Raw genomic sequence first — 25,282 nt, forward strand, 5'->3', positions numbered from 1 at the left:
TGAGGTCAAGCACTGATCAAGAGAAAGAAAATAGTTTGAGTTTTCTGTACTCAACAGCTCTCAGAGGAGAACACATCAGGCCACCCAGTGCCACTCAAGGGAAGCACCAGTTTGGTCAAAGGCAGAGTGATGGGTAACTGTGGGCAAGCACCTTTATTCTGGTCTTTGTGGGAAGGAAAGGGTTAGATGAGGCAAACAGGTTTAGGATTGGCTAATTGGAATAATTTCACTAGGCTCTAGTTTCCCAGGGCTATTCCAGGATAACTGATCCTTGACCCTGGCATAATCTGAGTGGGTGTATGGTGGTCCAGAGTATATAATTCAGATAAGGGAGATGTTTGGTGTTGTGGACTTAATGGGTCATTCCAGAAGAACTAACCACCTTCTAGTCAGGGCCTCAAAACTGGATCAATATACATCTCATGCAATCTTGTATCACAGAGAGCAATATTTTTTCAAAAAATATATGTAAATGATCATACATTTTGTTACTTCTCTGATCCCCAAACTTTAATACTTCCCATTGATTCTCCTGGGATGAAATATTTCATCATTCAAAAACTGTATATATATGGTAATTGCTTTTTAAAGAGTTGAAAAGCACCACATGCGGTCCAAATGAAGTTTTCTGACTTTCCTGAGCCCCACAGAAATGAAGGCATCTAACTGTACATAGTTTTGTACATAGTTTTGTATACAGGCATCTTCTGTACATAGTTTCTAATCAAGCTAAAAGCTTACAACTCCGAATGAAAACAGAGAGACCTAGTTCACTAATGTCCAAGCCAGGGCTTTTTTCTTGCTCACCCTGATGAGGAGATGGTCAAAGGGACTGCCCAGTATCACCCAGTCCACCAGCAGTCTTTTGCTAGGCCAAAAAAACCCCCACAAAAACAAAAACAAACCTAATTCAAGCAAGTAACTATTAAGCTCAGAGAGGTGCCACAATTCCTCTTTCACTTCTTAATATGAAGTGCTATTTGAAATAACTGTAAAGTAATCCCTGAAATGATGGCAAATAACCCAAGGGGCCAGCCTTCTGGGGTGATGACTTACTTCTTGAAGCACTGGTGCTGCTTCAAAGTACATTTTTCTTTTTTTTTTATTAACATAAAATTGGCATATAACATTGTATTCATGTCAGGTGTAGACATAATTCAATATCTGCATATACTACAAAGTGACCACATTTCTAACAACCATACAACTGACCTCTTTCACGAAGGTGTATTTTTCTGTATTGGTCAGGAAAATTCTTCAGATGAGGTTGTGACTGCCGCACCAGCCTTCATTCCACTTGGGTTATCTCATCCCTCAATCTCTGCCTACTAGAGCACCTGACCTCAAGGAGAAACATTACATTTGGACAGGCTCTATGCTGCTGCTGGACAGTTCAATTTGCTCTTTTACTTCATTCTTTCCTTCTCTCAATGGGAAAGGAAGCCAGAAAAGGGGCTTGTGAGCCAGCCTAGAAGATCTCTCTCTTTTGAGTTCAAGAGTGCAGCATTTAAGAGTGCGTACCACAGAACCAGAGTGCTTCAGTGTGCCATCTGTAGGTGTGTGACTCTGCACTTCAGTTCTTTTCCACTAAATGGTGATGGTAGTAACATCTACTGCTGGATTGCTATGATGTTAAATGAAATTGAGTATTCAGAAGCAGTGCAAACCACAGTGAAGGTGCAATACATGTAAACTACTGTAATCCTCATTGCTATCTGACAGGTACTATGGCTTTGAATAAAAGCCTTCTCTGAGCCTCAGGGATCCTGCCTACCCATTAGCACTCTCCTGGGGAAGGTGTGGGGGTGGAAGGGAGGGCAAAGCTTAATGGGTAAAGTGTTCTTTCAAGGGGGTATTAACTGGATAATTTTAATAGACTCCAGACAATACAAACTTCGGTACCATTTGTTATGGATGAGTGGCTTCCACAGAGGAGCCTATATCTGAAACTTAAAAATATTTATTGAGGGGCGCCTGGCTGGCTCATTGGGTTAAGCCTCTGCCTTCGGCTCGGGTCATGATCTCAGGGTCCTGGGATCGAGTCCCACATCGGGCTCTCTGCTTGGCAGGAGCCTGCTTCCTTCTCTCTCTCTCTCTGCCTGCCTCTCTGCCTGCTTGGTCTCTCTCTGTTAAATAAATAAATAAAATCTTAAAAAAATTTATTGAAAGGAATTAAATTTGTGATAATCTATTTACATAAATAATAGGGAATAAAAAGGCAGGTCAGTCTCTGTGAGAGGGTACATCTTGGGGCGATCTTCACTTGTGGTGAATTCAATTGTTTTTAAACCACAAACATTAAAGATGCATCTCTCTGTAGGTACTCCCAACAACCAAAAAAAACCATGTCTCTTTAGATTTCAGACCTTAGGTGAGACACTTTTTGTGGACACAGAGATGAAAAGAATGGAGGCCCTAAGACCCTACAGCTGAGGTGGTCCAAGTAGACCGGGTGTGGGCAAACATTTTCCACTTGGTGAGATGGACATTTGTGGAAAAGGCCTGGATCTGTGGTACCAGTATGAGCAATTCCAGCCCTCACTGTGAAAGAGGGTCTACATGTGACCATGCTGGTTCCCATCTCTGGAAAAAAACATAGTGGGCACCTGTGATGTCTCCTAAAACCAGAGGGAGGCTCATAATCAGGCCAAGGTCTTAGTCTTTCATTCAGCGAAGCCATCAAAGATTATTGCATTGTTGATGAATAATGGAGAACTGTCAGACTTGAGGGATTTAAGAGCCCGTTTGGCTGAGTCTCTCTTAACGGACTACATGAAGATATCTTCTTGGACCTAGCTTCACGGTCTCTTCATTCTGAAGCACTACTTTTTTGATATAATTTTAATATTTGCCTCAGATTGGCTGCTTGCATTTTCTCTCCAGAACCAGACTTTATACAGTGTGAGCTGTGATGGAGTCATCATGGGGTTTCTTAAGAACACCTGATTTTTGTAGGACCCATTTTCTGTAATTTTGTCTTAATTTTCTCCTTGTACATTTTCACCTCCTCTGACAGCTCTTGCTTTTACTTTACCCATTTTTCTTTCTTGGAGTCAGCTTCTTTTGACAAACCACTCTTTACTATTGTCATCCACTCATAATCTGCCACTATTCCAAGCATTCCCCCAATGTAACGAGTGATTGTAAAATAATTTGGTCTGCTAAACCTGTGATGAATGCCTTGACCTTTTCCTATCTATGAAGTCTCCAAAAATTAAAATGGTAATAATTACTAACCCCATAACATATCAAGAAAATCTCCACCGGGTAGCCATTTCCACCCACCCTGTAGCCTAAGGTGTTCTGTGACTGAAAACTTTGCATTCTTCCTGGATCTTCTGGGTCACCTTCAGGGACTGGGAGTTTTCAGCCCAAGTGATAATCATGTGAGCCACCTCAGTAAACCCGTTAATCCTTCCCTAAATCCTGCAATCGGAGCCGCCTTTATCTGTTTCGGTGTTTTCGGTTCCCTATTTCTTCCTCGGCAGGAAATAACTCATTTTCTTCTCACGATGGTCTTCAATCGTCTTCAATACAGAAATCCTTAAAGCTCTGTTTTGGGAAGGACTCTCCTAGCCAGTACATTTCGGAGCACAATTATACTGTTTATCAGACACTCCCCTCCTCCCCCCGCCCCAAAAGGGCTCCCACAGGTCGTGCAGCTTCCATTCCAACACCGCCCGCTTCCACAGCCCCCGGCCTGCCTCGCGCCCTGCCGACCAATCCCTGGCTCCGCTCCATGCGCGTCACAGTAGCGCCCTCGCAGCCCCGCCCCCGGACGCCGGCCGCGGAGGCCCCGCCCCCCCCCCGCGCTCATTGCGTCCTTCCGGCTCCGTGGTGGAAGTCGCCCTGCACCGCGTCTTCCTGGAGAAGAAGGTGGGGTTCCGCGGGGAAACCGGCCGGCAATTACGCCGGCAGCCGGAAGTGGGGTGGGGGCGCGGGCTCCCGGGCTGTTGCTCCTAGGTGCTAGGGTACAGGGCCAAGCGGGGATCGGGCAAACCCAGAACAGCGGGGTAAACGCCGCGTGCGCCCGTCGGGCGGGAGTTGTGCCCTCCGGCCTGCCGCGCGCCAGACCCGGCCCCTCGGAGGCCCCGCCCAGGGCGCGCTGCCAGGGGTTTCCATGGTGATGGTAAACAAGCCTCAACTGCCTCAGCTACAACTGCCAAGTTCCCCGCGTTCCACCCTCCTCTAGGTGCTCAGAGGGACGATCGAGGTGCCGGATGTGAAGAGCGGGAGCGTGGAGACTCGGATCCCGAGGTGAGGGGCGGGACGGGCGGCGGGTCCGAGGCTGAGGGCCGCACAACTGGGACCGACCAAGAACTGGGCCCTTGAGTATGGGGACAGTGGGACTGGGATTTGGAGTCGGGGGAGGCTAGGTCTGAAATCAAGGGCCTCACACATGGGAACCGAATGGGGACTGGGGACGACGAGGTTGAGAGTTGGGGTCGGGAGAGGTAGAATATGCGGTCAAAAGCCGGTTACTCGGGTACAGACCCGGGACTCGGCTCACTGGGGCTAGGGGTGGCGGGGCTGAGAATTGGGGTGGGAGGAGGTGGGATCAGAGGTCAACGGCCTTACACTCGGGTGCTGGACCGCTGGGCTGAGATTTAGGACCGGAGGGAGGCCGGGCCCGCGGCGAGGAACGGAGGAAAGGCCTGGTGCGGACTCCAGAGGTCGCAGAGCTTGAGCACCCCTGCCAAGAATAGCGTGAGGCACCTGGCGACCGTGGGAGGGGGCTTCATTTAAAAATGAAAGCAGTACTTTCACGTGGTTGAGTTGCAGCAGACTGGTTGGGAACTGGCTCCTCCCCCCCTCCCACGTTCCCGCTCGCTGAGCCTCCACTTTCGGTCTTTGCGGCCTTTTCTTCCTCTCCGTGCGGCGTGTGTCCCTGAGCGCCAGTCTGCGTTTTGTCTCCTGCTTTTAGAGGTATAGTGCCTGCATTTTGGGTAGAAACTCTCGCCCACGTTATCTTTGCCTGGTGACCACACTTCTGCCGAGGGAGCTTAATCTTTTCTTTGTATCCTTGAATATATTTTTTGCTGATTCTTGACTGCGCCTGAGAAACTTCTGGAGTCTGCCGGTGCTCGCGCTGCGCCCTCTACCTTCAGCGTTCCCGCGTGGTTCACTGAAAGTGGCGCTGGCCGGCCTGGTGACGCCGAGCGAGTCTCGGGGACTCGACCGACCCTTTTCTTTTATAGACCTGGTTGGGAGGCCACAGGCCCCTCCCCGTTGATTTGTACCTTTAAGGAGGTCTCAGGTTCTTGCCAGAGAAATCCCCAGGGTCCGGGAGAGGCCCCCCCCCCCCCCCAGCTCCAGCACGACCTCCACCCCCGCCCCCTCCCCCGCCCGGCGCCCCTTGGGTCCCGGCCTTCCTGCCCGCTGGAAGCTCTTCGCGGTAGTTTATTTACCCGTGGCCCTAGGACAGACAAACGTGCTTCCTTCTGTAGTTCTTTCTACTATTGGGGGGGGACTTCGGGCTCCTATCTGCCACTGCGGGCCGCATGCGTGGCGGGAGGGGGGTCCGCGAGCCGCGGCGCGCTAAGGGGGGAACCGCTCGGTGGGGGATGGGGGGGGGAGCGCGGAGGTGCGGGAGGTTAGGGCCGCGCCTCAGGTATCCGGAACCTAGTGGAGCTGGAAGAGTTGTGAACACTTCAAATAACCATTTCAGTTCAAAATATTGTCGAAATTACCTATCTTAATGTAGTTCTATTACTTATAGTTACGTTTTTAAAGGTTAACTATTTGTTTCTGAATTTCTAGTAAGAAAGAAAATACCTCGAGTTCTCCGGTTAGGCAAAAAATACATTAGGATATGTCAGTGAAAAGTGATGTTCTTAGTGTTAATTTCTAGACACGAGTCTTCATTTTGAAATAAGTGAGTAAATTTCTACTTTTAATGAATTTTAGGAGATTGCTCTTGTTACTAATTACTAATATTTAAGTAAGCCCATCTTTAGTCATCTCTTGTGCCCGTATGCATTTTGGAAATTTATTAGGCTTGTTCTGTATTACAGTCTCCTTTCTATTTTTAATTTTTCTATTTTAACATTCTTTTTGTGGTGTTTGCTTTTTTTAATGTTTTTTTAATAGGCGAATGACTGGTTTTCTTTTAAAAATACTGCTACAAGGCTTTCTGTAAACACAAAATACTCAAGTAAAAATGTGAATTGATTTAAGTGAAAGGATTGATTAAATACGTCCTCAGATATGGCCAAAACTGTGAAGGAGCGTGTGGAGACATAGGGGGCCCATCCCGGATAAGTGCCTGCAGCGCTGCAGAAGTGGGAAGGGGGTCTCTTGAATCCGAGCTCTGGCTCGCAGACTCTTTGTAGAAGCACGTGAATTGACCCTTAATTGGGTCCACAGAGCTAGGAGTTTTGACCGTATTTTTAAGTCACATGCTCATGACCGGTCTGTAGGTTGGGGGAGGGGGCGGTGGTAATTGCTGTTATCCGTGTTGTACAGATGAGAAAATGGAGGCCCAGGGGGAAATGAAGTCACTTGCCCAGGGAGGGAATAGGACTCAGGTCTGTCTAACAGGGACAGCCCTCCTCTGCCAGGGAGCCTGCTCCCATCTTACCGCCCGAATTGGGAGTTACTGTGGATAACAAGAGGCAGATCAGAGGGAGAATCTAGCTCATATAAGGCCAATCTGGCTTATTTGACAGCAAATCCCAGACATAATGAGGATTTTATCCGTAAATATTTTAGCTTCTATAGATTTAAAAAAAATACAAGTACAATACCATTATCACAGCTGAAGAAATAGTAATTCCTTGAGATCATGTTCAAATACACCTGACTGTATATTTCTTGAATAATTTTTTTTTTTATAGCTGGCTTGAATTGTAATCCAAACAAGGTCACACCTTAATTTGGTGTCCATCTCTTCTAAATTCTGTTAATCAGAGCAGCGTTTTCCTGGAAATAAAATGCAAGCCACTTACATAATTTCACATTTTTAATAGTAAAAAGAAACATGTTCCTTCTAATAATTATTTAGTTTAACATAGTAAATGTTCAGAATATTTTCTTATGTAATTTTTAAATTACATTTTTTTCCAGTTAAGCTTTCAAAATCCAGTATGTACTTTATATATACAGTACATCTCACTTTTTTTTTTTAAAGATTTTATTTACGTATTTGAGAGAGAGAGCGAGAGCATGAGAGGGGAGAACGTCAGAGGGAGAGGCAGACTCCCCACAAAGCTGGGAGTCCAGTGGCCATGACCTGAGCCAAAGGCAGTAGCTTAACCAACTGAGCCACCCAGGCGCCCAGCACATCTCACTTTTTACTGGCTACATTTTCAGTGTGGACAAGTAACTTACCTTATTAGTGCAGTCTAGAGGTTCTCTCTTCTTTTCTTTGTTGAATGAATTGGGTTCAGTGTCACATACAGAGTTCCCTCCTCAGGCTTTGGGTTTTTCTGATTACATTCAGCGGTGGTGGTTGAATCTCTGACCTCTCTGCCTTTCCTGTAAAATGATTATTACCTGTAAGGGCTATTCTGGTTCCGCTGAGATTTTCTTTTTGGAGAGACTACTTCATTGGAGGTGCTGTGCGCTCTTGCCTACTCCTGCTGCAGGCACTTGTGTTCCCCCTTTGTGATGTTAGCAGCTATTGATGGTCTTTCCCTAAACCCATTGTTTTGTTAATATCTCCAAATTAGTGACACTTTAAATATTCCTTCTTGTTTAGTAGTAGGAATATTTCTAGAGAGAGGAAACTTTCTTTGTTAATCATTTGATTATTCTAAGTTGTACTTTATAAATGGTAGTTTAAATTTTGATCCATTCCTGTTGTATATCGATATCCAACATAATTAGTGATCTCTAGCATGTGCCAAAGACACTTTTTCTGGTTATCATTTTGAAGTTGGGAGTTTTAACATGTAATTTAACTCACTGTGGCTTTTATTCTCTTTGGTGCAGAAATTATCCAGTTTGTGGCCAGTGGGAGCCCTTCAGATTGGTTCCTGACTTGACACAACCACCGTGATCTTTGATGCCTTCCTTAGTTTAAGGTGTAATCCTTCATTAAGTGGGTCCAACAAAGTTTATTCAACTGGACTTCTAGTGATGGGCAATTGTTTCTAGCCTTTTCCTATTAGAAATAGAGCTGAGATGAATATCCTTTGTATGTGTCTTTGCTTTTTTTTTTTTTTTTTTTTGGCCATTTAATATTTCCACAAATGGTATTTGAAAGGGCCTGTTTTGCCAAGGGGATGTTTTCAAATTTATGTATTTCTTGCCAATATGGTTATTTTAAATGTTACTTCATTTAAAATTTTAATTTATCTTAAATGGGTAAGGTGGAGGATCTTTTCATGTTTAAGGTCATTTCTTTTCTGTTGACTATACTTCTAACCCATTTTCCTTTTGGGTGGATGGACTTTCTCTTTTTAGATACTCTATTAAAGATACTAATGCTTTGGGGAAAATTGGCACTATCTTTCCCATTTTATCATTGATATGTTTACTTAGCTTAACCTCTTAGCTATGCATAAGAGGTTTGGAGGTTTCTGTTTTTGGGTTTTTGTTTGTTTGTATTTATGTAATGAAATTTTTCAGTATTTTCCCATATTCTGGGTTTTGGGTCTTGGTCAGGAAAGTTTTCCCTACTCCCAGTTTATAGAGGAATTCATCAATTTCCTCTTATTTTCTTCTGTTGTGTAGGATATTTCTTTGCATTTCTCATAAAACATGAAAAAATCTTAGTTAACTCATTTAATCTTCATTAATATGTCAGTGTGACAGATTGCAGGGATTGACTTTGAAATGGTGAGCTGCAGTTGTATTCCTGGAACAAACTCAACTTGGTCATGATTATTGCTTCGTGTGTTGCTGGATTTTGTTGGTTGATAATTTCTTTAGGATCTTTTCATCTGAGTTCATGAGCAAAATTAGCCCGTGAAACTCGATAAACTAATTCTAACGCTCTTGGAAATGGAAAATCAATTCCAGGTTGATTATAGATCAAAACATAAAAATGTAGATGAAAACAACAGAGCTTTTGAAGTTAAAAAAAAAAAAAAAACAAACAACAAAAACCCATATGGCCTTGGCCTAAGAAAAAGATTTCTTTTTTTTTTTTTTTTTTTAAGATTTTATTTATTCATTTGACAGACAGAGATCACAAGTAGGCAGAGAGGCAGGCAGAGAGGGGGGGAGGGGAGCAGGCTCCCAGCTGAGCAGAGAGCCCGATGTGGGGCTCGATCCCAGGACCCCGGGATCAGGCCCTGAGCAGAAGGCATAGGCTTTAACCCGCTGAGCCACCCAGGCGCCCCAAGAAAAAGATTTCTTAAACATAGCACAAAAAGCGATAATTATTAAGGGGGGGAAAGACTAGAATGAAAAATTCTGAATTCCTGTTAGGTTTTCCTGACAGTATGCTGCTTTTACAAATACTCTGACCTAGTGTGAATACAAAAAATTCCTTGCCCTGTTAGAAGTTTCTACATTGCAGAGATGATCCATTATTGGCATCTCTATAGGTTTTTGTTCTGTTTTACACAAAATTTGTTCAGTCCAATAGAATATGCTGTCCAATAGAATGAATGACAAATTTATTTTGTTTCATATTTGAGATATAATTCATATAGTATACAATTCACCCAGTTTAAAGGGTACAAATCAGAGGTTTTTAGTACATTCACAACATTGTGAAGACCATCACTAACTACTACTGCCTAGTTCAAGAACATTTTCTTAAGCATTCCTGGGATGAATTCTTTTGGTCATGGTATATAACTTTTCTTACATGTTGTTGGATTCAGTTTGTAGTATTTTGTTGAGGAATTTTGCACCTGTACTCATAAGGGATATTAGTATGTAGTTATCTCTTCCTGTGATGTCTGTCTGGTTTTAGTATCAGATTGTTTAATTTACTAGGACTGCCATAACAAAATACTGCTGACTGGGTTGCAACAGAAACTTATTGTCTTGTAGTTATGGGGGCCAGAAGTCCTAGATCAAGGCATCAGCAGGGTTGGTTCCTCTAAGGGCCATGAGGAAATGATACATTCCAGACCTCTCTCCTTGGTTTGTCAGATGGCTGTCTTCTGTGTTTGTTTCATCTTGTCTGTCTCCAAATTTCCCCTTCTTAGATGGGCGTCCATCATAATGGAATATGACCCATTCTAATGACCTCATTTTGTAAAAAAGACTGTCTCCAAATCTCCCATTCTGAGGTGCTGGGGTTAGGACTTCATCTAAATTTTGGACACACATTTCAGCCCATAAAACAGTGTAATACTGGCCTTAGTAAAATGAGTTGGGATGTGTTTTAATACTTTAATTTAGTATATTTTAATGTATTTTGATTGACTATTATCCAAAATAATATTTCAGCATATCAGTATTTTAACATTGAGATGTTACATTCTTGTTTTAATCCTTGCAGTTTGGTGTGCATTTTATACTGAGAGCACCATCTCAATTTGTACTTGTCACTTTCAAGTGTTCAGTAGGCACGTGTGGTGAACTATCGTATTTTTATCCTTTGTACCCAGTTTGTTCTTTCTCCAAAGCCGTTTTTTTCTATACTTTAAATTTAGGAGTTTTAGCAACATATGCCTAGGTTGTGTCTTTCAAAAATATCTGTTGGGAACTACACGATCACGTTTATCTTAAGCCAGGAAAATCTCCCTTTCATTCTTTATCTGTTCTCCTGCCTCCATTTGTGTCTTTTTCTCCTTCTGGAATTCCTATTATTGACATGTTATTTCTGTTGTCTCGTGTTATATCCGTGTCCTCCAAATTTCATATCTTTTTCCCTTTATTTCTTTCTCTTTGTTTTGAGATACTTCTTCCACTTGGTTTTTCAGGCCACTGTGCTTTCAGTTTATTATTAACTTTATAAATTCAAAATTCAAATTTTAGAAGTTTTATATTCTGTAATTGAGTATCTGAAAGTTCTCATATTTTTTTTGTTAAAAAAATTTTGTCCATTGCTTCTCATTCACTTAAAACTGTCTATTGTTCTAAGCTGTTGTCTGAATGCATGGTATTCTCTCCGGGTGCTTGAGCCACTCTCATGTGCATTGCTGTGTTTCTTTGCTCTTGGATCTGTTCTCTACTCTCCCAGGGCAGTGTGGTATGGTCCCCTGAGCCGCAAAAATTGAGCACAAGATGCTGCAGCAGTCTTCGCTCCTATGGCAGCTACATGGGACCTGACAAGGTGTCAGCCCTCCACAGAGCCCCAGGAGGAAGCTGTAGGCCCCTTGAGGGGCTGTGGGCATGTTCTCTAACCATCTCTCTGGAGACCATGAGTGTAACCCACAAGGCCTCCTGAGGCCTTTGCCCAGTTCTAGGATCTAAATGGTCACCCAACCAGGGGCTGCTTACTGAGGGGAAAGAGCTACAGGAAAGTTCATAGGGGAGGTGGTTGGGAGACTGTTGTGTTATTAGCAGTCGTATTTTCTTTAACAACCTCCCCCCAACTCCCGCCTTAAATTTCTTAGCTGTGCTGAATCATATTTCTTACTGTGGGGAAAGCACTACCAATTAAATAGAGATGATGAAATTTTTCCCTCATTTGAAAACAGATTTTATCTTAAGCAGTGGAAGTCAAATAGCAGTGTTTCTTTTTATGAAAACTTCACCTGATTCGTTTTTTTTCTCTGTGGTAACTTGGGTTTTGATTCCTGAGTCACCAGCAGAATGCAATCAATAATATAGAGCAATAGCTGCTTGTTCTATGCAGGGTAAAATTTTGTCCCTTATGTTAATTTTAATACAAGCATAATAGATACAATTTACCTAACATCACATACTATTTTTTAGTTAACACAGCTTTTGAGAAATGAATATTGAGGGAAAGTGTATTATTACCAGAGACTTAGCTACAGTACACAAACTAAAAGCCCTAATAATTAAAAGATAATTGAAAGTAGCTTTCCTGTTTCATACATAATCTCTTGATGGATAAAAATGTAGTAATAATAAACATTTAGAATGTTTCTTTTTTTTTTAAGATTTTATTTATTTATTTGGCAGAGAGGCAGGCAGAGAGAGAGGGGGAAGCAGGCTTCCCGCTGAGGAGAGAGCCCATGTGGGACTCGATCCCAGGACCCTGAGATCATGACCCCAGCCAAAGGCAGAGGCTTAACCCACTGAGCCACCCAGGCGCCCTAATAGAATGTTAATAACACATTTAATGATCCATCTACAGCTTTTCTCTCAATAGCTCTGAGGTAGCTTTATGTATTGAACTTGGCTTGTTGTACACATTAGGGTCAGAGTAGTCACACTTGGGATGCCTGAGCCCCTTGAAAATTTTGGCAACTGTGTAGGGGGTGTGCTTCCTTGAAGTAGTCGGTTCCCTTGAAGTAGTCGTTTCAGAACTACATCATATTCTCAAGTATTTGACAGCCAGAAATGTTTAAGAGCCACTGAAATGGGACTTTATGAAAATTGCTGGGTTGGGAGAGACTTTTGAGGTTTCCAGTAGAACAGGAAAACTACCCATAATAAATTAGGGGTCTGGGCTCTGCTCATGCACTGTCCCTAGACAGGGAATTGCTTTTTTCCCAGATCCATCTTTGCTCCTCAAGGGAAAACAGACATAAGCAGCAGAAATAATATCTAAAATTCTCTTTTGTGAATTTAATAAGACCTGAATATGAAGATTAAAAGGATTTGCTATGAGTGCCTGGCTGGCTCAGTTGGTAGAGCATGCGACTCTTGATCCTCAGGGTTGTTAAGTTAGAGCTCCACATTAGGTATAGAGATTACTTAAAAAAATAAAATCTTTAAAAAAAAATAAAAGGATTCACCACAAAGTAAAATATTTATACAAAGCAACCAGCACAAAAACAGACCCTGGCAAAGGGCTGCATTTTAAAAATATAAAGAGGGGCGCCTAGGTGGCTCCATTGTTAAGTGTCTGCCTTCAGCTCAGGTCATGATTCCAGGGTCCTGGGATGGGGCCCTGCATCAGGCTCCCTGGTCGGGAGGAAGCCTGCTTTTCCCTCTCCCACTCCCCCTGCCTGTGTTGCCTCTCTCACTGTGTCTCTGTCAAATAAATAAAATCTCTTAAAAAAATAATAATAAAAGTAAAAAAAAAAAATTTTTTTTAAGATTTTATTTATTTATTTGTCAGAGAGAGGGAGAGAGAGCAAACACAGGCAGACAGAATGGCAGGCAGAGGGAGAAGCAGGCTCCCTGATGAGCAAGGAGCCCGATGTGGGACTCGATCCCAGGACGCTGGGATCATGACCTGAGCCGAAGGCAGCTGCTTAACCAACTGAGCCACCCAGGAAAAATAAAAAAAAAATTAAAAAAAATTTGACCAAGCATTCAGGGAGGAATAAGTAGGATAGTGCACAAAGGAACAAAAAAGGGGGAGGTCTTCTAAAATCTGCTTTTATACCTTAGGTATTTAGCAGGGGAGGGGCAAAAAGTTTCCCATTCCTACCCCTTCTCATGCTTAGGATCTGTTTGTCACTTCCTTAGAGCCCCAGTGTAAATTAATCTCCTTTTTCTAGTTTTGGGTCATTCAGAATTTGTCATCATACATGTATTCTTCTTATTTTTTTTTTTTTAAGATTTTATTTGTCAAGAGCATGAGTCGGGAGGAGGGGCAGAGGGGGAGAAGTAAGCTCCAGGCTGAGCAGGGAGCCTAATTTCTTTATTGATTTCTCAGCCTACTGTTCTGTGGACCTAGCACAGTGCCTGCATTTTGTAAGTGCACAGTATTTCTGAGTTAATGAATGACTTTCCCAAGTTTGGTAAATTTTTGTCTACTGCACATCACTCAAATCTTGGCACAATTGCTTCATTTCTACCATAGTGTTTTTACTTCGGGGTACCATCAGTTTTTCATAAACTTGCTCATTGCTTCCCATCTCCTCTCCATGCATCTGTTCCCACCATTTGTTTTCCAGATAACAGCTAGACTGTTCTGTTGAAAAGCAAAAACACAAATTACACCACATTCCATTTTGAAACAATTAAATGATTTCCCATTGGTTTTAGACTGATGCACAAAATACCAAACCAGGCTTTCAAGGCTGAGGAGGATCTTTCTCTCCTTTCCTCTTTCATTGGTCTTAGCAGGGCAAGTCCCCATGTCTTCCGTACACGTTTTTCCTTCACCAGGCAGGAACCCTATCATGGCTGATCAATTATTAACTGACACCTCCCCAGTGTCACCAACCACTTGAGGCAGGCAGGCAGGCATATGTAAAACTACTTAACTTCAACAAATACATTTGAATAAATAAAGTGAGAAAACATACCAGTTACATAAATTATCAAGAATATATTTTGAAGAGGTTTTCATGAAGTAAAATAAATGCCTATGAAGTAGTCAGGTACCTCAGTTCTGTAGAGAGATTCTTTCCAAAAACAAGCCAGTTTACGGCTTAATTTTTCTTTGGAATATTGTTTTACTTCTCTTGAATTCATGAGTTTTTAGTGTTAACTTTCCATGGTATGGCTGGATTTTGATTCTTGTCACCCAGCTTCCACAATTAGGGACAGTTTTTCTTATATTCTCCACCTAATTGTTTTAAGATTTTGACAGAGAGCCAGAGAGGGAACATAAGCCGGGGGAGTGGGAGAGGGAGAAGCAGGCTTCCTGCAGAGTAGGGATCCTGACACAGGGCTCCATTCCAGACCCCAAGATGAAGACCTGAGCCCAAGGCAGAGGCTTTTAATGACTGAGCCACCCAACCCTTTCCCCATACCCCCCAAATAATTTTTTAAAAAATCCCAGCCAACAGTTTCATCCACAGATACTTCCAGTGAATAGAACTCTAGAAACGAGTTCTTTTATTTTTAAACATAACTAGTTTTATATCTAAAATAAGTAAATATACTTCAACAATAAAAAACCACTTTAATATCAAATTTTTAGTCAGTTGAAATACCACAATGTTTATCAGTTTGACTCAAAATCCAGATACACTCCATGTGTTGTGAATCCATGATAAATCTCTCAGATTTCTTATATTCAGTAAGTGTTCACTTGGTCTTTTCCCTTGGAGCTATTTTGTAATGAAGGACTGAATTCATTTGCCAGTCTGGCTTTGCATACTCTTACCTAGCTAGTAGGTTCCTCTTCCCAATAAATCCTGTTCATTTCATAGTTCTAGTATGTAGATTATATGACTTTCTTTTTTTTTTTTTTTAAGATTTTATTTATTTATTTAACAGACAGAGATTACAAGTAGGCAGAGAGGCAGGCAGAGAGAGAGGAGGAAGCAGGCTCCCCGCTGAGCAGAGAGCCCGATGTGGGGCTCGATCCCAGGACCCTGAGATCATGACCTGAGCCGAAGGCAGCGGTTTAACCCACTGAGCCACCCAGGCGCCCCTATATAACTTTCTTTTTAAAAATAATTTCATTACTCAAAAAGTTTTTAACCTACAGAGAAGTAGAGACAAAAGTAAAAGGAAAACTCCATATACCTACCCATCACCCGGTTTCAGGAACTACTAAATCATGACCCGTTTGTTTCATGTGTAATCCCACTCCATAGATTCAGACTTAGAATCAGATTCTAGACATCAAATATATCTTTTAAGTATTGACTCCAAAAATAAAACCATAGCACCATAATTAGAACTAAAATTTTTAAATTCCGTAATACAAAATTTAATCATTGCTCATGTTGCAGTTGCCTTATTTTTTAAAAAAGTATTTGACAGAGCGAGCATTAAGAGGACGAGCGGTAGGGAGAGGGAGAAGCAGGTTCCCCGCAGAGCGGGGAGCCCAAGCCAGGCTGCATCCCAGGACACTGGGATCATGACCTGTGCCGAAGGCAGGCAGGCAGACACTTAACCAACTGAGCTACCCAGGCGCCCGTGGTAATTATTTTAAAGACTGTTCTTTTGGACTCGGATTCATAGGTTCGTGAAATGTAATTCTTTGTGGGGTATTAAGAATTGCGAGTTTTAAAATCTTTTGAACTGATGCAAAGTATTTACATGAATCTATGCCCAAATATATAAAACAAGGTACTGTATATACAAAGAGGTTCTACCTTTTGTCTGTTAGTTTCCTTTCACAATTCTTCCTGCTTTGAGATTTTTTTCAGATTTTTAATTTTTTTTTAATTTTACATCTCTTCCACATATATCGTGCCAATCTTCCCCGCTTCTACGCTAGTATTCTGGACTTTTCCCCGTCCTGGCACCCTTCCGGAGAACTCACACAGAACGGTCTTCCTCGTTGCTTTTCTTCCCTCCTTCCTCCCACTTCCTGCCTGGGCCGAACGCGCGGGCCGCGGGCCGCACCTGCAGGACGCGTTTCCATTGGTGACATCTTGGCGGGCCCATCGGTGGCACTTCCTCCTTTACACCCCGTGACCCACGTCCGGCCCGCCGCCCTCAGTCACGCGGCCTCTGCCTCCGGGACGCAGCCCCGCGCGCCGGCCTTCCGGACTCCGGACCCGTCGTGGTGAGCCGCCGCGAGCGGACGACCCCTGCCCACCCGCCCATCCACCCTCTCATCCACCCTCTCTCAGCCCCGAATCCACCTCCCATCTCCCGCGAGTCCCGGGAACTCGTCCTCCCTCCCCCCCGAAGGCCCCCCCCCCAATCCCGCCTGCTCCAGGAACTCTTTCCCCCCCCTGGTTGCCCCAGGAACTCTTCTACCCCCGCGGCCCCAGGAAGTCCCCCCGACCCGACCCGGGAGCTCCGCCCCCCACGGGTCCCGGGAACTCGGCCCTGGCCACCCCAGAAAGCTCCCCACCGACTCGGGAGCTCCGCCCCCTCCCCCGCGGCTCCGGGAAGCCGGGACTGGGAACTCGGCCCCACCTCACTACCTCTTCGGCGACGTCGGCGACCTCCCTCCCCATCCACCCGCCCCCGTAAGCTTCCCCCCCTCCCTCCACCCGGGATCTCCCCTCCCACAACCCGGCCCGGGGAGCCTTCGCCCGGTGACCTCTTTTCCCCTCCCCCTCCCGCTCTGCCCGGGAAGCCTCTCTCCCCCCCCTCCCCCTTCCCTCCTCCCTCTTCCCTCCTCCCTCGGCTCGTCCCGCCCCCGCCCCGGAAGCTCCCGCTGACCCCGCCCAGGCCCGGCGAAGGGGCGCTCCGGGGCCCCTTTTCCTGTGGGGCCTGGCGGACAGTAGGGTCTCGAATCCGCCAGGTAGAAGCTGAGTGAGCTCCCCCGGCACCTCGTCCCCATTTCCCCGCCCGGGGAGCTCAGCGCTTGCGACCGCCGCTGTGCTTCCCGCCGAAATCGCTCAGACGCGCCCCTGGCGGCCCGCGCGGCTGCGAGCTTCAGAACGCAGTTGGAGCCGTCGTCTGAGGCGTTCGCCCACAGCCGCTTGAGTTTCATTTTCAGGTTAATAACAAAAGGAGACGCACCTGGACTTTCCCCGGAGCCGTCTGCATTTTTAAGCGTCGGGTGGAATTAGGGGTCCTTTGGCTCTTAAACCGCGCTTGTTTGATGAAAATAGAAATCAGTCCTGCTCCCCTCAGCGGTAAGTCTTAAGAGCAACAAAGTCAACTGCGTAATCCTGAAGCAGCGTCTCTTTGGTCCACTGTGATTTAAGTGTAGAACTTTCTGAATAATTAGGACCCCCCCAGGACAACCTGGCTCTTGCGTGTTACCTGCTGCAGGTGAATATTTATTTACAAATAAGGGTGAGAATGCTCTAGGTGCCACTGCAGCACAAATAAGAGGGTGAAGCCAGGGTCCCGCTGAGTACCCTTTCCTAAGGAAGATGGTGGGCGTTTAAGCCGCCCTAGTACTCCGTAGATAAACCTAATCAGTCCTGGCACTCGGAGGCGCACCCCATTTTTATCTTGATTGGATCTACCTGAATCCGAACTAAATCCCATCTAACCAGTAGAGTGAAGGAGAGCCTCGCGGGAGTCTAGGAGTCTGTTAGAAATGCAGAATCTTACCCTATCCCCAGTCTATTGTTCAAGAATCTTTGCATTTTAACAACATCCATCCACGGGGGGTCTGTGCACAACGCACATTCCGCTCACTTGGGGGAGTTGTGCAAAATCCTTGGCCACATCCTGTGCGGTACAGTTAAATTAGAAGCTCCAGGTGCAGGACTTAGGAATAGTACTTTTTCCTACTCCAGCGATCGAAAGGTCGTGCTCCGGTGCGACCCGCCCTTTATCAGTGCTTCAGCGTGTGTTCACGCGTGCGCCTCCCGGTTTTTAGTCTGGTGAAAATTGGCCTCGGTGTGGCTGGCCGTCCTGGCGCTTGCTTTTCCGAGGACGGTTCGGTAGGTGTTGGTCTGCAGACCACACTGGAAGGAGCTAGGAGCTGGGGTAAACCGTAGAAGAAGGGAATCAAGTCGCCAAGATGTCTGGGTTCTTCTGCCTTTTAGATACCACTCTTCTGGGGGCACAAGAGAGGGACTGGTGAAGCTTTTTGAAGTCATCTGCCAGAGAATTTCAAGTTATTGTTAAACTGTGGTACTTGACATTTGTACGCCCCCCCCCCCCAAGCTGGATGGTATCTAATGTAATAATACAGGAGGCTAGGACAGGGCAGATTTATCTTTAAGACAACACTTTTTCAGCGAAATTCACTTTCCCAGTTACACTTTTCCAAAATTAAGAATGTGGTTTGGTTCTCCGTCGCACTCGTTGGAATTCATGTATCCTAGTCTTTGGGGACACTTCTAATCATTTGGTTGTGGGCGATGGTAGTGATGTTTTTCCTGTTGAAAAGCGTATTTCAAAATTTCCTCCCTTTATTGTCTGTGTCAGAGCAAATACATGTCACAAGAAATGAAGTTACCAAATAAAACTGGGAGGGAAAGATGTTGATAATCTCCACCCTGCCCCCCTCCACACCCCCATTCTTGGATTCTTGTAAATTGTAAATCCTGTTGAACAATTTTAGCAACCGACTCTGCGGAGCGCCTCCCAGTAAAGATTATGCTGCCTGGGGTCTCACCTCCTGCCCTTGCGGTCCCTTCCCAGTAAAGATTATGTATGCTACTTGGGGTCTCACCTCCTGCCCCTGTGGTCCCTTCGGTACCGGGACTGTTGTGGACTTGTTCCACCCTCTCCCTGAAGAGGTCCCTCCCACCCTCGGTATTTAGATTTCCTCATGGAGCTTAGAGTTAGAATTCTAAGTCTCTTCTGGGTTGGTGTGACGTTTCCCTGCTCTTACCTGTCTATTACCCTATGAAAAGGTAAACCTTTTAAATGCTGTGGGGGCAGTCCCTGGTGTGTGTTTTAATTATGAAAGCCTTGGGGCTATAAAGGGCCTCCAGCAGCCCCAGCCTTGCCTCTCCAGAAGGGGGAAGGGAGCTGGAGCCCATCCCAGCCAGGGCACCACCTCTGGTTGCTCTGTGACTGCTGGGACACTGAGGCAAGACGGCCATATCACTCTTTTTTAGGACAGTTCGTTACCTACAAGGAGTGTCTCCGACTGTGGGCATCCCCTCCCCGGGTGGTTCTTTAAGGTGAGCTCTTTTAAGAAAAGTATTTTTTGTTCACATTCTTTGTATTTAAACAGGACATTCTTAACCCTGAAGATCTTTGTCATTAGCTTTAAATCTAATGTGGAGTAAAAATCTACACTCTCCTACTGAATTTTAGTTAATGTCCTAAGTACTGTAAAACTCCATAAGGGATGCAAATGCTTGAAGGTTCTGAGGGCAGAGTGAGGATGTTGAGTTATATTTGCACCTAAAATTAGATTTGTGTTCCATTGGAAGTTTAAAAGAATATGGAGTTAGCAGGTCTGGGACTTACTGTGAGAAATACAAAAGAAAATTTATTCTGGAGTATAAGTAAGCAACGAAAGTTTTACATGGAGATGTGTGTTTTAGAAAAGAGTGCTCTTCACCTTGCTTTGTTTTTGGAACCTTTTTTTTTTTTTTTTAATGTCAACTTTTTTTTTTTAAGATTTTATTTATTATTTATTTTATTATTTATTTAAATAAACAGAGAGAGAGATCACAGGTAGGCAGAGAGGCAGGCAGAGGGAGAGGAGGAAGCAGGCTCCCCGCTGAGCAGAGAGCCCAATGCAGGGCTCCATCCCAGGACCCTGAGATCATGACCTGAACAGAGAGCCCAATGCAGGGCTCGATCCCAGGACCCTGAGATCATGACCTGAGCCGAAGGCAGAGGCTTTAACCCACTGAGCCACCCAGGCGCCCCGGAACTTTATTTTCTGAAGCAAAACATTTATAATCTGTACTGTACTGTTAGGTGTTTTAAGTAATTTAATATTAAATAATTGTGTTCGTTTATGGTTCCTGCATGTCTTTTTCAGCCTAGACTGCCATATTGTAGAGGGAGGTGTTGACCTCGCAGGGCCATCAGTTAATCTCTTGCTAATCTTGGGCCTGCTGTGCCAGGGGTGGGGGGAACAGTCTGTCCCTGCTAGGATTTTCCAAGCAGTTTTGAAGACATTTTTTAAACAAACCAGAGCAAGAATGCTATGGGAGTATAGAACCATAAGACTTAATTTGTAGAAGGGGAAGATCTTGTGGGAAGGTAGTATGTTTGAGCTGAGACCTTAAGGACTAGTTGGATTTAGCTAGACAGAAGTTTGGGTGGAGTATGTTTGGGGAGATAATTACGGTGTGTGGTTGAATCCCAGGGAGCAGAAAGCCTGGCACATTCCGGGCACAGAAGTGAATAAAGGAGTGGGGGTTTTTTTTGCTGCTCTTTGTTGGTGTTTGTTTTTTTTTTTTTTTTTTTTTTTTTTCTTTTTTTCTTTTTTTGATGGCAGTGACTCAAGCTAGACAAATGTGTTGTAGGCCAAAGTTGCAAGTTCTAAGTATCCCGTTAGCTCTGTGGTTTGTGTTCCAGTGCTAGTGGGAATCCGCCAAGGATTTGGAACAGGAGAATATCAAAGTCGGTTTAGGGGAACACTTGAGCTACAGATGGGGTTGCAATAAGGGTTAGCCATTACACTTGGAGAAGTTTAAGAACCAGGTAAGAATATCCTGGCATGGGCTGTTGGTACTGGAATTAGAAATGAGGAAGTAGAAAGGGATAGGAGGGCAATGCAGAAAGAGTTGTTTGACAGTTGAAATCACAAAGGAATTAATGAGCTCTTACTGTGCTATGCAGTGGCTAGGGGACTGAGTATAGAACTGTGACAAACCTTTATATTGAAATCAAGAGTTCTTGAACAGGATTTAGGAATGTTGGTTAGGGTTGTGAATGGAATCTCTCAAGGAGTAATCGACTCATTGGATTTGAGGGCTTGGGCGAAGTTGTCCAAGGATTACTTCACTTTTTTTTCTAGAACCTAAGGATGACAGATAAGTCTATTTATATCTGCAGCTGAGATGCTAAAGAGTTTCACGGAAAATGCTGCTTTCTTTCATGGGGTGTAGGAATTACGGAGTAAAATTTTGTATACCATTCTGGGCATCATGAAGTCTGAGGCTCGGGACTTGAGTCCTGGGCCCGGGGCTAGTTGACCATGAAGATCACATGAGGCTGCCTAGAAAAGGACTCACAGTAAGAAGCTGGGAGAACAGATCGAAGGGAATTAATAGAAAACCAGGAGACAGTTGGCATCATTAAGAGCCAAAGGGAGGAAGGATTTCCAGAGGGAGTGGTTAAATCCTGCTATGGGGATGAGTAAAATGAAGAAAATAATCTCTTACAAGGAGTGAGAGATTTTGCTTTTTCAATGGTGAGGAGTAGAGGGGACAGTAGAGGCCTGCCTTCTGAAATTTTACTGAGGGGGTCAGCAAATAAAGTAGCTGGGGAGGCAGAGTTGATCAGGGAAGGTATATTATGGCATTGATTAGAAATGGTTATACTTAATTAGTTTGTCTTCAGTGAAGAGACTATAAAGATAAATTCCTCTTGGCATCTGGGTGGATCTGTTGATGAAGTGACTCTTGATCTCAGCTCAGGTCTTGATCCCCCTTGATAGCAGGATTGTGAGTTCAAACCCCAAATTGGGATTATTTTCTAGGCATGGAACTCACTTAAAAATAATAATAATTTCTCTGGGGTGAGTGGAGTTAGGACCAGAGCAGGATTGTGATCCTGCTAATGTAATGTCAGCTGATAAGAGAAGCAACTCTTTCTTCTTTAAGTTTCTAGACTTTGTGGTAGTTCCTTTACGTGATCTCTGTTTGAACCAGATGAGAGACCAGCTGTGAAGGTAGGGGAGATGAGAATAGGTGAGTTACCATAGACAGCTCAGGGCTTTGGAGGAGAAGGGTGGAACTGTAGGCAGTATTGAGGGCCCACTTTAAGGTCGGTGGCCCTGATTTACAGTAGTTACTCTCAACTCAAGGAGCAGTTTTATCCCCAGGGAACATTTGGGAATATCTGGAGGCCTTTGGGATTGTCACACCTGGGGAGGGGGGTGCTTTTGATGGCTAGTAGGCAGAGGCCGGGGATGCTGCTGTGTTAATACCCTACAGTGCACAGGCCTATTCCCCACAACAAAGAATTGTCCAAAATAAGAAACATTTTGCCTGGCTTTGTGTCCCTGAGCCACCCATCCACCCAGTATTAACCACGAAACAGGTAATTTTCCTGGGCCTTTTTACTGGGTGCATACAATAAAGGAGAAAGAAGATATGAATTCTATTTGTTGTAGGGGGATGGACTGAAGTCATTACAAAATTACCCTTTTGCATGTTGGTAGTTTAAAAATAATGATTAAAAGTGCTACATAAGGTGACTTCATCAAATACTTGAATTACTATAAATTATAAAATTATGGTGAGTCACAATGGTAGTTTGTCAATAATCTGGTTTTCTCTGATAACCTGTGCAGTTGAGCATTTCATATTTATTACAAATTTGCTCTGCCTTTTCCTCTAGTAACAAAATGTCCTTTTACTTGAAATACGTAATAATCTCAAGTTTTCATCCGGTTCTGAAAAGTTCTCTATTTCTGAAGTACTGGCTTATTTCATTCTTTTGTCTTCCTTTCTAAAACTTAAAATAGTTGACTGTTAGAATTGATAAGTTTTGGCTTAATGTTTGAAGCTTCCAGATTGCTACTGTATTTGTTTAAGACTCATAATTTGTTCTTTTTCAGTCTGTGAGTAAAACATAGATTTTGGGAGAGACCTGGGATTGAATCTCAGTTCAGATGTATTCGGTTATTTCTAAACATATTTTACTCTTTTTTCATCTGTAAAATCAGGAAAACAAGATTTATTGCATATTCTTGTATATAATAAATGAAAAATTATGTAAAGTAGTTTTTGCTTTCTTTTCAGCCACAAAAAGCTGCACCCAAGCTTGTTTGACGTCTGTCCTCTCAAGTGTCCATGATGCTGGGCCCCGAGGGAGGTGAAGGCTTTGTGGTCAAGCTCCGTGGCCTGCCCTGGTCCTGCTCTGTTGAGGATGTGCAGAATTTCCTTTCTGACTGCACAATTCATGATGGGGCTGCAGGCGTTCATTTCATCTACACTAGAGAAGGCAGGCAGAGTGGTGAGGCTTTTGTTGAACTTGAATCAGAAGATGATGTAAAAATGGCCCTTAAAAAAGACAGGGAAAGCATGGGACACCGGTACATTGAGGTGTTCAAGTCCCACAGAACCGAGATGGATTGGGTGTTGAAGCACAGTGGTCCAAACAGTGCCGACACCGCCAATGATGGCTTCGTGCGGCTTCGAGGACTCCCATTTGGATGCACCAAGGAAGAAATTGTTCAGTTCTTCTCAGGGTTGGAAATTGTGCCAAACGGGATCACATTGCCTGTGGACCCCGAGGGCAAGATTACAGGGGAAGCCTTTGTGCAGTTTGCCTCACAGGAGTTAGCTGAGAAGGCCCTAGGGAAGCACAAGGAGAGAATAGGGCACAGGTATATTGAAGTGTTTAAGAGCAGTCAGGAAGAAGTTAGGTCATACTCAGATCCCCCTCTGAAGTTCATGTCTGTACAGCGGCCGGGGCCCTATGACCGCCCCGGCACAGCCAGGAGGTATATTGGTATTGTCAAGCAAGCAGGCCTGGAGAGGATGAGGTCTGGTGCATATAGTGCAGGCTATGGGGGCTATGAGGAGTACAGCGGCCTCAGCGATGGCTACGGCTTCACCACCGATCTGTTTGGGAGAGACCTCAGTTACTGTCTCTCGGGCATGTATGACCACAGATACGGCGACGGCGAGTTCACTGTCCAGAGTACCACTGGGCACTGCGTTCACATGAGAGGGCTGCCATACAAAGCCACAGAGAACGACATTTACAACTTCTTCTCTCCACTCAACCCTGTGAGAGTCCATATTGAGATTGGCCCTGATGGAAGAGTGACCGGCGAAGCGGATGTTGAGTTTGCCACTCATGAAGAAGCTGTGGCAGCTATGTCCAAAGACCGGGCCAACATGCAACACAGATACATAGAACTTTTCCTGAATTCCACAACTGGGGCCAGCAATGGGGCATATAGCAGCCAGATGATGCAAGGCATGGGGGTGTCGGCCCAGTCCACTTACAGTGGCCTTGAGAGCCAGTCTGTGAGCGGCTGTTACGGGGCTGGCTATGGAGGCCAGAACAGCATGGGTGGATATGACTAGTTTTGTAGGAGCATTTGAGTTATTGCAATCAAATTTTCACAGGCAGCCAACAAGCAGTGAAAAGCAATTATTACTCTAGAGGAAGCTGTGGGACCCATTTTGCACCATGAGTTTGTGAAATCTGGATTAAAAAATTACCTCTTCAGTGTTTTCTCATGCAAACTTTCTTCTAGCATGTGATATTGAGTAAACTAAAACTATTTTCAGCTTTTCTCAATTAACATTTTGGTAGCGTACTTCAGAGTGATGTTATCTGAGTTAAAGTAGTTTTAAGTACATTAAATGGATCTTTTACACCACATCACCGTGAACACATTGGGGAGGCGTGCTTTTTTGGAAAACTCAAGGTGCTAGATCCCTGATTCAAAGAGGAACATTTCTCATGTTTGTTCATTCTAGTTTATTTTCATTTAAAATCTTTTAGGTTAAGTTTAAGCTTTTAAAAAATAAGTTAGTTTTGAAAATTGAGACACATTACTAATACTGTAGGAATTGGTGAGGCCTTGACTTAAAACTTTCTTTGTACTGTGATTTCCTTTTGGGTGTATTTTGCTAAGTGAAACTTGTTAAATTTTTTTGTTAACTAAATTTTTTTCTTAAAATAAAGATTTTTTCACAATGACTGGCACCGACTATATACTCACCAGAAAAGTAGCAAAATGGGTGGTTGAAGAGAATTTAGTACTGCTGTATTTCAGTGTGAATTTCAAAATAATTTAGCACATGAAATCTAAGATTTCCCTTATATTCCTATAGGCTAAATTAAAAGTTTGATTTTAAAAATGTTAAATGTGAGAAATGGAAACACATCCCAGAGATTATGAAAATTAGAAGCACACAGGCCCCAGCCT

The 25,282-nt window shown here is 44.0% G+C and overlaps 1 protein-coding gene across 7 annotated transcripts; it reads left to right on the forward strand.

The window, feature by feature from the left end:
- Positions 1 to 3,861: 3,861 nt before the first annotated feature.
- Positions 3,862 to 25,049, forward strand: LOC111144846 (heterogeneous nuclear ribonucleoprotein F). 7 transcript variants are annotated; one of them, XM_022499387.1, is made up of 4 exons: positions 3,862 to 3,876; positions 4,193 to 4,257; positions 19,320 to 19,385; positions 23,136 to 24,431. In XM_022499387.1, the coding sequence occupies exon 4, from the start codon at positions 23,187 to 23,189 to the stop codon at positions 24,429 to 24,431; it is 1,245 nt and encodes a 414-aa protein (XP_022355095.1). In that variant the 5' UTR covers positions 3,862 to 3,876; positions 4,193 to 4,257; positions 19,320 to 19,385; positions 23,136 to 23,186. The 7 variants fall into 7 exon arrangements, with proteins under 7 accessions (XP_022355095.1, XP_022355096.1, XP_022355100.1 ...); XM_022499389.1 differs by lacking the exons at positions 3,862 to 3,876; positions 4,193 to 4,257 and adding exons at positions 15,801 to 16,402; positions 17,291 to 17,429 and having other exon boundaries at positions 23,136 to 25,049; XM_022499390.1 differs by lacking the exons at positions 3,862 to 3,876; positions 4,193 to 4,257 and adding an exon at positions 4,887 to 4,926 and having other exon boundaries at positions 23,136 to 25,049.
- The last annotated feature ends 233 nt before the right edge of the window (positions 25,050 to 25,282 follow it).

This window comes from Enhydra lutris, unplaced genomic scaffold (assembly GCF_002288905.1).
Source record: "Enhydra lutris kenyoni isolate GAN:26980312 unplaced genomic scaffold, ASM228890v2 scaffoldscaffold12, whole genome shotgun sequence".
NCBI classification, from domain to species: Eukaryota; Metazoa; Chordata; class Mammalia; order Carnivora; family Mustelidae; genus Enhydra; species Enhydra lutris.

What these genes read in the sequence shown, in the direction of transcription:
- LOC111144846 (XM_022499387.1), top strand. Translation starts at nt 23,187, where the DNA reads ATGATGCTGGGCCCCGAGGGAGGTGAAGGCTTTGTGGTCAAGCTCCGT.